Source organism: Aythya marila (assembly GCF_965140915.1).
Source record: "Aythya marila genome assembly, chromosome: 6".
NCBI lineage: Eukaryota > Metazoa > Chordata > Aves > Anseriformes > Anatidae > Aythya > Aythya marila.
Genome location: NC_139047.1, coordinates 1875445 through 1891066, shown reverse-complemented (window position 1 = coordinate 1891066; position 15622 = coordinate 1875445). Strand labels below are relative to the sequence as shown.

The window sequence follows — 15622 nt, the reverse complement described above, 5'->3', positions numbered from 1 at the left end:
TGTGCACAGGAATTCCTTCACTCCAGAGACAGGGTGCTTGCACACATCTCCAGAAACCTCTGCAGATAGCACTGGAGTAACTTTACATCTGCAATTAATACTGCTGAGATTAGAGTCAGCAACCAGATGATACCAGTGCTTCAGAAGGAAGCCTTTTTTTTTTTTTTTTTTTTTTTTTGACTTTTAAAAAAGATTAAAAATACATAGGAAACCACAAAACTGCTTTCTTTCCTATAATTTGAAACTGAGCAAACTGCCAGTCCACTGCCAGTTTATCTCATGCCAGAAACTTCATCTGATGTCCTGCCAGAATGCTGCTGCCTCGATTTTCAGTTTCCCTAAAGATTACATATATTCAGTAAGGTTAACAGCTTTAATGTGGAGTTCATGGTGTGCCCAGCACACCTGCATACGCAGACAAATTTCATCCTAGATGCTCTCTAAGCATTATTAACACCTTTTTATGGTAGGTTCGCAACATGGACAACAAAAACTATTTTTAAAAGCAAGGAAAGGGGCAAATGTTTGATGAATACCAAGGAAAACAGCAGGTAGAGAGTGGGGGAAAAGGTTTGCTCTTGATTAGAATTGTGTTAAATAGGATTTTATTTTGGATTGAAAGACTACTTTCACAAGATAACCTGCGATGTGCTGCTGAAGGTGTTACAAAGGTAACAGGCAGCCATCTCTCACCTGCTGTGGGTGAAAACACTGCTAACAGTAAGCATGCTGGCTTGCAGCTTTTGGATGGGTAACTGCTTGCTACAGTAGGCACCACATCGGATAAAGTCAATGTTGACAAGCTTTCCCGGTGTATTTAGGAGTGTTGTGGCTGCTTTTTGGCTAGCAGTGCATGGCTCAGCCTCCTGGCAGAGCAGGAAACATGGCCACCTCACTTCAACGCTGCGGGTGCTTTGTCTGGTGGAGATGCTGTAGGTGAAGTTAGTACAAGTTGTCATCACATGGTAGCCGAAGGAAATCTTTTGTCTACTTCACTTGAAGACCAGCTTTTTTCCTTCCTAAGTGGAAAGCTGCTTAGCACTGTCTGGAAAATCTCTGAGGAAGTACAGAGATTTTGGAAATGCTTCTTCATCTTTCTCTACTCTGGCCCCTTGTGCCTGCCACAGCGTGACATAAGCTAAAGCACTCTGGTTGCTGATTGCAACTGCAGGACACAAAAGTTGTCTATCACCTGGGACACGTTCAATGGGAAAGGCTTCCCACACTGAGGAGAGAATATTCCACTCCATAGCCAGGAGACATACTGGGCTGACAAAGGTCAGGCTTCCTTTTCTACCTTTTCTATACACCCTCCCTGCTTATCTCTTCAGAGCAACTGCACTGAGATCCAGCCACGTGCTCAGGGCAGAACAGGTAGCTGGATCTGGGCAGCTGACTCTTCATCACTTTCAAACAGGATTTCTTGAGAGTCTTCCAGGTGATGTTGGCTGCAAAGGAGCAAGAAGCAGCTTCTCAGTCTCTCTGGATCTTAATGCTACATGGATTCCCCATTTCTTTTGACAGCTGACCCGCTGTTGATCCTATCACATCTTTACAGAATACTGGATCATCGTGACTGATTTCAATTATTTATGTATGCATAAACACAGAACAAATAGGTGCGGTAAATATATTTAAATAAAAACTGACAAATTCATTTATTCTTCTTGATTTGTACAAAAGCATAACTTAAAGGCAGACTAGTATAAACTTACTTTGTGCCAAATATTTAAACTTTTCATTCCAAAGAGTTTCTGGTTCAAAAATCGTAGATACAGTTTCCACCTGGGAAATCTCCTTTTTAGACCACAGATAACACAGGAGTGTAAAATCAAAATTCTGCAGTCCTTCAACCGAGCAAAAGTTGCACTCTGATTTGAGTGCCTGAGGTTTAGCTACTCAGTGAATGGATCATAGGAAGCATGAGCCATGCTGGAGTGACCTGATGAAAAGTCAGTTTGCCTACTGCTCGCTCATCCTTGTTCTGAAAAAAGGTGTGCATTAGCATCTGTTACGTGCAATTTTAGCAAAGACTGATAAATATATCTGTAAAAATAGGGAGATGTTTGGATTTTTCTTTGCTACTTCATGCCAGCCAGAAGTAGAGCAGGAAAACCTACATTACTTAGGTAACAAAGTCCCAGATGTCATGCAGAAGCTCAATTATTCCTGAAATCAAAGGATGCTTTCACTCTGATTTTGCAAGTGGGGTTTCCTTTGCACAGGTAACACTTTCCCAGGAAGCCTGGAGGGTTTCCTCAGTTTTGCAGCCACCACCACAGCTGCACCTGCCTTCCAACTTGGAGGGTGGAACGGCAGTCTCTGCTGACAACACCTCCGCTGACATTCACCGCCACAGGAAAAACACTCCCGCAGGAACAAGCAGGATACCTCCCTGAGATGCCCTTTCAAGAGTCCCCAAAGTGAGAACGCTAAGTTTACTTCAGAGGCTACTGTTCCCACGAAACAGGGCGTGCTGTGCTTCAGTGCTACCAAGAAGACTAGCGCAAAGCTAGATTGATGTTCTTGTCATCCAATATCCACGTGCAACTTCCTGGAATTTAAAACATGTGGACGCACTGCGTTGCAGCAGCTGCACAAGAACGAGTGCTCAGCCGCATTCGCGTTCCACAAGACCATCTAGAGGAAAGTACCAAAAATAGATGCAAGCAAGCCTTGTGTATTTCAGCAAAATTAAGCATGAGGAAATCTGTCCATGCAATGTTTGATATGCCATAAAAATTCTTTCAAATAACATTTTATAAGAAAACTATTTATCAGTGAAAAGGCAAGACACAATGAACACTTTACATATTGCAGTTCATTGATATGAACAGCGGCATTATGGCCAGTGACTCACCTTAGAGTAGGTTACTCATAGATTTCCAAATGAGCTAGTGTTTCATGGTGCTGTACAAATAAAAAGTTGTGGGGAGCATATGAAATATCTGTATTAAACTCCACTGCATTAAGTTATCCAATGCATGAAAAATGATCCAGATGCATTTAAAATAAATGCACATTATGATACCACATATAGTATTATAAAATTATTACTTATGTGCACAGTCCTGATATCTATAGACATGGCACTGTGAAGAAAGCCTGGTTCCTAAGCGTTTTTGTAGATACTTGATAGTGATACAGTTTGCTGTCAGTCAGATCGTAATGTCCCATCAACTTTGGTACATTCAGTGCAAAATATTTTTGGGAGTTTTTTACTCTTATAAAAATAAAAAGGCTTTATTTTTTCCTTTGATAGTGCTCAAAGAATAAACACTAGCAGAATGTCTGTTCAAGCATGGAAAGTGACAAAAACAGAAAGAGCATTTTAGTTTGTTTCCTGTGTACACTCTAAGAAATGTAATACAATGAGCCTATAAAAATAAACAGAAGTCACTGTGTTAGGATTTTTTTTTCCTGATATGCTGCGATAAATTGCTAGTTTCTTCTTAAAATAGTTTCCATGCAGTACAAACCATAAAATCAGTCTGATTTTATGAAGTTATTAAGTTCATTTAACAGCTCATCTTTTGTCATATACAGCACTGGCAAACACATTTCCACAAACCTCCTTAATGCAAGCCATTATTGTTGCATCCTTTCTTACTGACTTTCCTTTCAATTCACTTCTGTCACAGGAACTTGAATTCTGTGGTGCACACCATGCAGGCATTTGTAGTCTTAGGTATAGCAAGTACTGAATATGCTGTTATAACATATGGCATAAAGTAATGTACCTTCATGAATAGTCTTAAAGAAAAAAAAAAAAAAAAAAGTATATTGTATGATTTTTTGCTAATTTACTGAGTAGGTGGGGGCCTGAATGATTTCACATTTTGACTTGAATTTTCTATTCAGCAACTCTGGTGAAATCCAGTTTTCAGGTACATGTCAGTTTTGCAGTAGTCAGGTTGATCACAACACGGGATCACACATTTCTTGTTTGCTCAGAAAATAAAATGTAACAAGTTTGGCCGACCTGAAAAAGTGTGGATTGCAAGACTTGTTTTTCCCTGCACTTCAGGCACACTCTAGATTCACTGCAGAGAATTCTGCCACTACCATAACGCTTTATAATTGCTTCATAAGTTCTTTCATGGAACCTCATTATTTGAATTGCACCATAAAACAATTTTCCTCTAGGAAATCCAATACAAACGTTCATTCGTTCTTTGAGAAGGCAGATCCACAAAAGTCCAAAGAGCTGGGCACTGTGGTTTGCGCATCACTCAAGTCCAAAAGTACTTGTCTCTTCAACTGCTGTCAACAGTTTTTCATATAGCATAGAGAATGATGGATAAGGGGGAAGGTCCAGACGATTGAAACAAGTGTGAGCCCTGAGGGGAAATAGAGAGGAGGTAGAAAAGTACATTATTTAAAAAGTTCAAAAGAAAATATGCAGAGTGATACGTGCATGCATATAGATGGCCAGGTAGTATTCGTTCGGAAGACTGTCCTGTCAAATGATGCTTTCCAGCAGAACAAGTAGTAAGGTTTAATGTACTTTTTTCTAATTAAAATAACCAGTAAGGAGCATTTATGAAGGCCTTTGACACAATGACAGCGCAGGAGGCATGGGATAAATTTTATCCATTAAATGTGCAGGAGAAGAGAATGATATAACATGGTACAAATCAAGCATTCTGTTCTGAAACCTTGGTTTTAAATGGATCTTAGGAAATGTAATTTATTTTTCTGTATTGATGATATTTGAATACTGTATTTGTAATCACAAACGGTCCATTTCAGTATGATGAATATGCATAAGTTATTAGATTTGATGAAAGATTAAGAAATATGCAAGATATACAAGTAGTAATAAAGAACAGACAAATTGGATGCTCTTCCTCATACATTTCCTCAGCACACAGATCATGTTGCTCGGAAGTTACTGCTTGTGCTGATTTACACTATCTGTGTATCTGGCCCTGCAAGTCAATGACCTTTAGAATACTGCTTTTTGTAATTACACAAAACTATGTAAGTAGCTATAACATACCATCCTGTTTTCTGAAAAGTAAAACCACGTGGTTTATTTCTCAGTTTCCAAAGTCCATCTGCCTCAGTTTTCTGAGGCTTTGAACTGACTCTTGAAACCTCTTCCAGGGAGTAAAAAGGGAGATGACAAAAGTTTCTTCTTTTAGTAGAATAAGTGTCCCTGCCTGGCTTCAGTGTAGGCTAAGGAAAATACTTTCTAAAGCACCACGGTGGATGAGCCTGCTCTACTGAAATAGACAGAGCTTTTAATGTGGTATGTTTCTGAGGAAGAAATGATGGCAAGGAAAGCTGGAGGAAGTATCTTTCCCACTTTAAAGATTTATACTAAAAACTGAATTTTGCACCCCTAAATACAGTATGCTTGAAAGTACACTTGTAGCGTATGCTGTATAGAGGAGAGAGCATTTCCCCAGCCTGTACTCCAGGAGCCTGATAAAAATTCTTCCACTCTGCCACCCCACTAAGGCTCTTGAAGGAAAGCTTTCTCTGTACTTCTGTTTTGCCTTTCCAAAATTCTTACAAAGTAACAGAGTAAACTATTATTGCCTTCATTATTACGATGATGATTTAAATAGAAATTTCCACTTAGGAGAAAGAGGCTGATTTAGACCCAGCAGCAAATGGGCAACAGGAGCACAGTGTCTGGAAGGGCTCAGTGACTGCTTAGGTTCAGCGAAGATTGTGGAAGAGTCTTAGGCAATTCACAGCCTAACCACATGCTTCTGCTGCTTGGGGCTGACAACCACTCATTAGAAGTATGGATCATGCTGTGTGGGCTGTAAAACCACAACTTATAAAAGACAATGTATATAATTAGTGAGGGATTCATTACAAGCTGGTTTAATAGTAATTTGGCATATTATTTACATTTATTAAGAGAATTGAGTTTTATCTTAATTTTGAGGGCGATTTTAAAAACATAATCACCTACTTTGGAAAACCAAGTCATTAAAAAAGACAGAAACTTAAGATCTTGGCCTACTGAGGGAATGTATGCCTTTCTCACCCTCACAAGAAAATTTTAAGCCTCCAGGAGGAAAGGTTTTTCTTCTCTGGACAGCATTTTTCCATTCCAACATACCAAATCATGTGGACATTAATTGTTCATTTTCTTGGACTCACATTTGGTAACATAAGGAAAAGTACCTTGGTTCCTGAAGTCTAAATTTCCAGTCAATCTCCACTTCATTACATTTTGAACAGTATTACAGCAGTAAAATAAAGTGACTTAGAGTAAAGTCCAGCAGCAAGATGCATGCTATTTGCATGTGAATCATTGCATGTGTTACCATTAGCTCCTATCTGTACAGCAATGAAAACTACCTGGAGCACAACCAACTTCTCAGCAAGGAAGTGAACTGAAAGAATAACAGTCCCCCTGTTGATTTAGTCTGATATACAACACAATGTGAAAGAAAGGAACAGAAGTGGCATCAGGGATAGCAATAGTTAAGCCAAACTCATAAAAATCAACCTTTTCAGGGCCTTTCATGTGCTACTGACTTACTACTGTAAAAGACAGTGATATCAGCTAAGCAACCTGATGTGTCTCACAGAAATCTCAGTAATTTGATTCCGCACAATTGATTACACAGCAATCAGAACACTGTGAACTCCATACATATCAAATTAACATGTTTGTGTTTATATTCAGAGATATTTAAACCACAATCACAAACCTACTTAACTACATTAGTTGCATTCTGTGCCTCAAAATTAGGAAGAAGAAATAGGGACAGGTGTTTTTGTGTGTTTTTAAGCTGTGCAGTAGTTATTTTAGAAACAGGGAAAAAAAAGTAAAATCCACTGACTTGTTGAATCCTAGCTTTTGCCACACTCATGCCAAGCATAACCAGACTTTACAAGCACTCCCACTTAGAAACTAAAAGAGCAATTTACAAACTGTAACACTGCCACAAGTGAGTGATGGTGCCTGAACACAAATGCTTTAGTTATCTGAGAATCAGCAAGAGTCCCAGGGCAGCATTCTCATCAGATCCAGCAGTGTGTTTACACACAAGACTTGTTCGGAAAACTGAAAGTTTGCTATTCAGGATCACTATTAACAACATCTTACTTGCCAGCCAGTACTACTTGGTGTTAGCACAGTAAGTCTTTGAAGCTGGTAAGACTTGGGCTGAAGCTAGACTGTACGCAGGAACTAGATATTTAAAAATGCAAATACAGCTTTCTGCTTAGGACTTAGTCCATTTAAGTGTAAACGTGGAAGATCAGTTATTTTTTATGAGGTCAAAGTTCCACATATGAATGCCAGGAATTGCCAGCTCACAACAACTGTAGATGTTTGTCATACACAGTTGTTTATTTTAACAAGCACTGTAGCATTGGGTTACTTGAGCTTTCACATTTGTGAATGTTAAAAGCTCTCTACAGAGACAGAAATCAAATGTTTCCTAAAAAAGGGAATCATAAATTAAAACTGAAGTGCATGATTCTCCTAAATGCGAAGAGCTGGCATTTCCCCCTTACTTGCTGAACTGAATATGGTAGTTTATATTCTCTACACATTTCTCCACGTTGCTCTACAAGAAGTAGTTTTATTCTGCAGTTTATGACAATCAGGGCTCTGCACAATCTTTTAAGAGGAAATCGTGAGCATCCTGTTCAGGCATGTCCTGACCTTTTCCACACTGCAAGCTGTGCTTGTTAGCACCAGGAATTTCAGTATTAGAGAACATTCAGATAGTCTCCCACAATCCACTTTCTCACTTAAACTTAAAACAAATGATTAGATTTTGGTCAGAAATAATTGAAAAAGAAAATCAAAGCTTTTTCTTTTTGAAACAGAATCAAAACTAGCCCACAGGTCATCCATAACAAAGTAGGCTTATCTTACTACAAGGTATCATTAAGCCTCTGAAAGGTATTAGAGTATTTAGTTTGAAATACCCATTTCCAGAATTTGCTTGTCTTGTACCATAAGGTGGCAAATTGGCTTTGTGTAAAGGCTACCTGCCATGTCTGTGGACTTCACACTGTTGTTTCTGTTTCTTTGACTGTCTCACTGTGGTTCAAATGGCAGCCTGCAGGCCAGAGAGAACCTAAGAGATATCCCTGCCTCTGACATTAAGCTGGAGAAAGCAGCTAAGGGCTGCTGGTCAGAGAAGCTCTCCATGCGTTGGACAACCATTTTGTGCCTAAAACTAGACTCTGAATGCAAGCTACTCCTGAGGAATCTGTTTAGGAGGAATGGGCTTAGAGTTAGGTTGAATTTCCTCCATGGATCAGTCCAGTCCAAAGCCACTACCACAAGTTACAAGAAGCAGACTAAACGCTGAGATGTGGCTAATCAGTTAGTTCACCTACATTTTACATGTTAACTGTACTTCTAACAGCTGTTAACTCATTCTAGAGACTGCAGAATTCCAGAACTGGATGAAAGGGAAACTTCCAGAAATATATCAGCTTCTTCACAATATGGAAAAGGATAGAAACTGCAATTTTATTTATTTATTTATTGTCAATGTGTTCATGCTCGAAGCGGTTTCTTACATCACTCAAATGTCATTATTCTAGTCCTGGTATAGTTACCATTAAGCTTTGAAAACAACTCTCTTTTTCTGTTTTTACAAAATCAAATGATTAAAAAGCAACTTTTTTTTTCTCATCCTACTCCTCCAAACATGTCACCACCCAATTTAAATGCTGCTTCTTGTCTTCAAGACCTTGCACAACTCAAATCCTGCTTGCATCTTGGACTCTCATACTCTTAAGTCAAACAACCCTTTACTCAAAATGCACCTTTTCTGTAATCCGCAGTTTGTTTCTTCCAGACTTGCACACAGTTTTGGTATCAAATTATAAAAATTACACAACTAAACTCTACTTTAATGGCTATGTGCATCCCATTCTAGAAGTTTGCCATTGGCTTTCACTCAGACATCGTCACAGGTGCTATTTTATTTTAATTTGTATTAACCTTGCTCCTAAATGATGAACAGCACCTTCAGGAAGTAAATACTTGCAGATGTAATCGAAATGTAACAAAACCAAGTTTAGATGTCATTAATCATTCTAATAACATTTTCCATTAAAGTAAGCATTGAAATATAGATGTCAGCCTCAGCTACACTGCCGTGTCCATCTTATGAGAAAAAAAAAAAAAGAGTTCAAAGAAAAATCCATGCATCAGACAGTAGAACAGTGAGGATGTAAATTTCCAAGCAAGGCAAAATATATTTGCATATTCACTTAAAACTTGATAATGTTTCTCAAATGGCTTATCTGTTCTAGTAACTAATGAATATTAGTTGTACCTCTAGTATTAACATCACTAATGCAAGTTTAACACACAGTTGTACCTTGGAAGAGCAGTGATCTTCCCCCACTTCTCCACGCAAAACCTTCTTGGACCATTGCTCCCTCTTAGAGAGGCAAATCCTTCGTAAGGTATGCTGGATGTGCCTGTAACAAACTGCCAGCACAAACAAAGCATCAAGGGTACTGGATGCAGATGGTGTAGGTTAGGAATTTATTTATATTAGCATACTCACTGCAGTTCAAATGCATACGCGAAAATATTTGCAAAATAAGGAAATTTGTGAGACACAAGTAATAGATGCTACTTTAAACGTACGATAAAGGAAAACACACCATTTCCTGATAGGGCTCTAGAACAGACAGGTTCCCAGAATAATTTCCTTCAAAGCATTCTCTTTGAAAGCCATAATAAGAGTAATTATGCTACCCAAGTACTGTAGAATAAAACACCATTAATATCAAGTTATTTCAGCTTAGGCCTAAGTCATTTTTTTCCTACTGTGTTTTTTTTCTGTATGAAGAGTAACTAAGAAAATGGTAATCATGTAGGATAATAGCTTTGTGTAAGGCCTTTTTGGTCACGTGAATTTCAATACTGTTATAAACAGCAATGAATACTGTAAGAAAAGGACTTAATTCTGAAGCAAAGTACTTAAATAGATAAAGAAAATCCTTCATCCTACTCATGGGTAATTCAACGATCAGATGTAAATTCTGATTCAATAAGAGCTCAAACACATGTTATGGTTTGGGGTGTGGGGTTGTTTCTTTACAGTTACAATGGAGATAACCTGTATTTCATAAAAATTAACTCCCTAGTAAGCCCACATGTATTCCTCTGTTGAAAGGAGTTTGTCCTTCATTAGCAAAATTAATTCTGCAGGCTGACTTAGTGAAAATGGAATTGGACTGATTTTCGGGTTTTCATCATCATCTTCTAATTTAAAGTACTTTATCTTCCATCTAAGCTTTCTCTTTCATAAGCTATACAAATATTATAATTTCTACCTAATAGCAAAACCAATTACAGTTTTTTAGCTTTACCAGTCTCTATGCTTTACTATCTTCACTAGTCTAAAACACCAGTAAGGGATTATTGACATCACATGCTTTATCTTAAACTTATTTTTTTACGTTAGAAAACTATAAAAATATAGACTGTGTGCTTTAGTCACTTAACATTTTTATGAGTCTCTTGAGGTTATTCAGGTTACTCCCCTTAGCCATCATCATTGTTTTTGGCTATCATACACCTAGGCAGAACTATTTTAGCATCTAATTTTAGTGATGCAAACTATTTCTACACACGACAGTTGATTTCCTACCTGCAAAAGTCTTAGTCGTTGTTCATTGTTGAACCTTTCCACAGCAGCCCAAAACCACCGAATTACAATGTGATTGTCATGATAACCTGTTAAAACAAGAAGAGCCTTTATACCTTTAGTATTATAAAAGTGATTGGGAGAACAGTTAATAAATCTTTCCTAATTTGGCACTAGCCACTGTAATGCCACATTCCTTATCAAATTGCAGCAAAAGGCAGGAGCCAAGAGAGAACTTCTGAAATAATTACAAATCTTAGAGAATTAATTTATTATGACAAAAAAAATCTCTTTTGCAAGCATGTCTTGCACTATTCCATCACTAATAGGAAAGTCAATTCTTGAAATATTCCAGTGCTGTGCTCTTTATGTATTTAAAACTCTGTTTTCTCTTGAGGGAATTCCCAAATCTCCCATCGTTTTTAACAGTTCTTAACCAGCAGCCTGCAGCCACTGGGATTACTTCTGATTTCCTATCTTCTTTGAGAGTGGAAATGAGGTAATGAATGGTTACCATTTCCATTTATCCCCAGTGTCTTAGTGGTACTCAACTAGTGTGCTAGTGAGTACAGTACCTTCTGCAGAGAGGAGTGCTTTTTGATGCTGTCCAGACAAAAAGAGGTAGGGGAGAATTGCAATGTAGCAAACTAAGATGGACAAAATACTTTCTCCTAAAGCAAACTTAACCAGAGAAGTGCAGAATATACTAAATATCTCACAGGATGATACATTAGAAACTTAGAAACTGGGTAATTTCAAGTCCCCCAACACTGTCAATGAACAAATAAAAACAGAACTTACCTCCTCTATATTCTGTATTATTTCTCCAGTCACTCAAGTCAATTTCTGCTGTTCCAGCTATAACCAGTTCCAGTTCTCTTGCATCAAATACAGACACAAGCCTTGCATCAACCACCTGCGAAAGGAAAGAAAAAAGGGTCGTCTCTTACTAAGATACTTATCTTTATAAGACATCTGTCTCACAAATAGAAAGAATTAAAAGCTTTCTTTTTAAAGGCAAATACATGGACCTAATTTCTTAAGCTGCAGTTCCATTCAGTTGCATTGGAGGACCACAGAGTTTGGGACAGAAATTTATTGGCAAATATTGAAGTATTTCAGGACAAATTAAATTCAATACATCCAATTTCATTGTTCATGATAAGACAGGTAAGCGAGAAACACCTTGAAATACACTCACATGTGCAATGCTGAGTATGGCATGCACACAGAACCTCAAAGGCCCAAAGCAGAGACAAACTGGTCACTTTAGCAAGCATTTACTGCTAATTATATGAATAATGATCAAAAGTACTATAACCACAGCATTTAAGTCAATGACTAACTGATTTTTGCGAACACGTATCTGTAAGGACACTTCTATTTGTATACGATGCTTTTTGTGATCGTGTATTTGGGAAATAGGAGAGAAATATTTTGGGGAGATAATGGAAGAAATGAAATTTCTGCTGGGATTTTTTGTTTTTACCTCATAAAACCCACGAACTAGGCTTTCCGTTTGTTGTACAACTCCTCTCTCAATTCTCCATTTTACCATTCTTTCTATATATTCTTTCTTGTTCTTTTCAGTGACTGGGATGTTGGCACCTCCTGGCTTTAATTCCCGTTCTGTGATCTTAGAAGAAAATGACCAAGTGACAATATAGTATTATAAAGACAAAAGAAATAATTGCAATGATTTAAACTTCTAACTTGAAGTAATTCCTCAAAAGCACTAGCCAAGATTGACTTTAGCAAATTGGAATATGTGAAACAAGAAAACATAAAACACATCTTTTTGGATTAAGCTATATTTAGTCCACAGTAAGAGGAATAAACTGAAAAGAAAAAAATACCTTAAAAAGATTAAATTTTTTTTTACTACTTTACTACTATTGAAGTTTTTTATTACTAGTAACAACAAAGGTGTTGTGATACCTCTGAATGCTAACTCTACTGCAAATAAATTTAGGGAAACCACCTCCAACAAAACAATCCGAAATTTTTATGTTTCAGATAGTTTCCAGAAAATCTCCTTAACCAGAAATTCATGTTTGACAGGTTACAAATGATAATTACTCCTGAGAGTTCAACGTTGTTTTCATCAGGTAGAATTTTACAAAACCAAGTTCAAATCAGCATGGAATGACAACCATTTTTCTGTCCAAGTGAATGTTTATCTAGCAGTAGAATACACAGAGGAAAGGAAAGGAAATTAAGAAAATTGCACACCTGCCCAAAGACTTCTTCATTTACAGTAAATGTGAGGTCTAGGATATCATGTATATCATTGTCTTTCATCCACTGCAAACTCTGGTGAAACTCCTCATCAAGATATTCCAGGTCACTCAGGTCACAGAGTCTAACATAAACACGAAAAAGATACATAAATACAGATGACAGCAGTAGTGTGTGCTCAGTAACCAAACTCAGAACGGTACTGCAAAATAGACTAAGATTAATGAGAGCTAAGAGAAAAATCAACAGAATAAAGAAGATACCATTTCAAATCTCTCTTTATTTGCTCAACAATAGCAATTAATGTATAAGTAAAACAGGTTTTGTTAATGTGCAAAAATCCAAAATTTATTAACTTGCTTTTCAGGCTTACGGCGAGTGTGTCCCATGTTTTCTGAAAATACATAGATTGACGAGAGAAAAAATTCATATCATAAAAGAAATGGTAAGTTTTTAACAACAGAAAACTACTGTCCCTTTTGCTTATGGACCTACACTGCCCCCTCTCTTACCTCTCCACTGTGCAAAGAAGTCTTTTCACATAGCCTGCTTATCATAGGAATATCTTTTTTTTCCTTTAAAAAAAAAATAAATCCATATTTCTCCATACCTGGTCCTTCTTTTGCAAATTTGGTCTGTAAGACAATTGCCCATTGTCAATTTTTAAGTTTCTTCTCCAAGATTCGATCACATGAGCTGCTAAAAATGTTTAATACTGGGTTGGTAGTTTCTGCCATTCTCCTTAACTCTGGGTAATGTCATGTTATGTGAAACAGGACACTGGGACTAATCACTAATCAAGCTGCTTTTCAGCCACAGGGTTCTCTGCCTGCTCCCATTCTCGGGCATGTATAAAGTCAGCAAGTAGCCCTGTACTTCTGTTGGATACTCTAAGTGTAGTTGAAGTGGCATCCTGCAGTAACAGTCCATACATCAAGGATTTGGCACAATGCCCCATCTGCAGAGATAGTCCAGATGGCTCAAAAGCAAAGATCACAAGCTGAGATGGAGAAACTGCATGTATTACACTACATAGAAAGGCAGCCACACCATCCTCCATTGTCATATTTAACTTAACTGTTCAGAGAAACACCAACTTAAACCATTGATTTAACATGGCAGCCACCCAATATTAGTATTAAAGTCAATCTAGGGCAAGTCCTCACCCTTACTAGGTCTTAGCACTTAGGTACTTGAAAAACATACATGCAACAGGAATGGATGAATGACTCCTTACTATTAGAATGCATGTTTTAAAGAAAAAAAATATCCTTCCAGACTTCTCAATAACAGCTTTCAAATTGAGGACAAAAATTAAGCACCTTAAATTCATTAGGTCTTAACTTCCAGACATGCTGAGCAAGTGCAGCTCTCACTGTTTCAGCCAGAACAGCAGCAGTAGTTCTGAAAATCAAGTCTGCAGTATATCAAAGTAAAACTCCTCAAAATGGAGATTGCCAGCAATCAGAGAATGCGGGTCTTGCAGTCTAGGTTATGAAGTGATTCATATCCTACCCTATGAGTCATTACAAGACAAATTAATAACATCTCCACTAGTATCTGAAATAAAACCACAGCTCTTCATTCAACTAGCTCAAATGTAAGAGTTTGTAGAAGAAAGCTGATAACATTGCTAAAAAATCATGAGGTTTCCATACAGATCTGCACGAAATCAGTAAGAAGAACATCCCAAGTTTTTAGGTAACTGGCTAACACCATAAGCAGCAACAAGTAAGGTTTTAAAAAATGATGGATTGAAACGATATGACTGCATTATAAGTAACGTCCTGTCTTTGAGGATAAGAACATCATAATTTATTGGTACACAAAATGGCATCATCTGTGGGGAAGGAACCAAACAGAAAAGGAGACAGAACAATTCCACTCACATTCGGAGGAGGGCTTTATAAAAGGGTCGTGTAAAGAAGGCATCCAGCAAATATTGATGTATCAGAGCAAGACCAAGGATTCGACCACTAAACCTGAACCTAGAAGAGAAAGAGTTACAATCACTGTACTGAGACTGTGTTTTGTACACTGCTCTGTCATCAAAACCTACTTATACTTCCAAACAGCATTTTAAAATCAGACTGCTATATCTAAATTGTGGTGTGTTGTTTTTTTTTTTGTTTGTTTTGTTTTGTTTTTGTTGTTTTTTTTTTTTAGTTGTTTTTTAATTCTTTTATTTTCATCTTTCTTTTACATTCTCACTAGGGCACAGAAAAAATGCAAGTCTGCTGAGTATGGAAAATCCCTAGATACCTAAGTTGCAACTTCTCAGAAATGTCAAATCTGTATTTAACCCATTCAACCTTTGCAATGCTATGCTCTTTTTAAAAGCACATATTCCAAAACGATAGCCACTATTTATTTTCTTCAGACATTCCATACAGAATTAACTGTTTTTTTTGTCACTGCAAAGCTGAAGGTCCTCCCCTCCTACCATTTCTCTCAGCCTGGCACTTGTTGCTGTGTTCTTTTTCAGTTAACTTACAGTGGCTCATTGCTCTTTTTAAAAACAAAACAAAACAACAACAAAACAAAACAAAAAAACAACACGTATATTAGTGCTCTCCAGCTCCACGTCAAAGCAATCTAAATGATCTTCAATCCCCTGGTGGCATAGTGGAGAGGCGTTTGATAGATTTCAGATCAGATGGCAGCAACTTTGTAACATTTAGGGTCTTTGCAAATATGCCCTTGTGAATAAAGATCCATTGTGAAAAACCCTGTACATTTCTGGAACTAGATTTTAATGCTCCTAATGTTTAAGAAATCAT

General features: G+C 37.4%; 2 protein-coding genes across 7 annotated transcripts in view; both read right to left on the bottom strand.

Moving 5' to 3' along the window:
- The window catches only part of STK17B (serine/threonine kinase 17b), a 30221-nt gene extending 26018 nt beyond the window's left edge, over positions 1–4203 (bottom strand). The window contains exon 1 of the mRNA XM_082763829.1: positions 4163–4203. The gene's annotated coding sequence lies outside the window, so the exon portion shown is untranslated. The remainder of the gene's footprint in view (positions 1–4162) is intronic.
- Positions 1632–15622, bottom strand: part of HECW2 (HECT, C2 and WW domain containing E3 ubiquitin protein ligase 2) — a 161501-nt gene continuing 147510 nt past the window's right edge. For all 6 annotated transcript variants that reach the window (XM_082763823.1, XM_082763821.1, XM_082763822.1 and 3 more), the window contains 7 exons: positions 14732–14830; positions 12837–12966; positions 12094–12240; positions 11406–11520; positions 10608–10693; positions 9324–9436; positions 1632–4340 (listed from right to left, as the gene is read on the bottom strand). In XM_082763823.1, the coding sequence (XP_082619949.1) occupies positions 4229–4340; positions 9324–9436; positions 10608–10693; positions 11406–11520; positions 12094–12240; positions 12837–12966; positions 14732–14830 (802 nt within the window). In that variant the 3' untranslated portion in view covers positions 1632–4228. The remainder of the gene's footprint in view (positions 4341–9323; positions 9437–10607; positions 10694–11405; positions 11521–12093; positions 12241–12836; positions 12967–14731; positions 14831–15622) is intronic.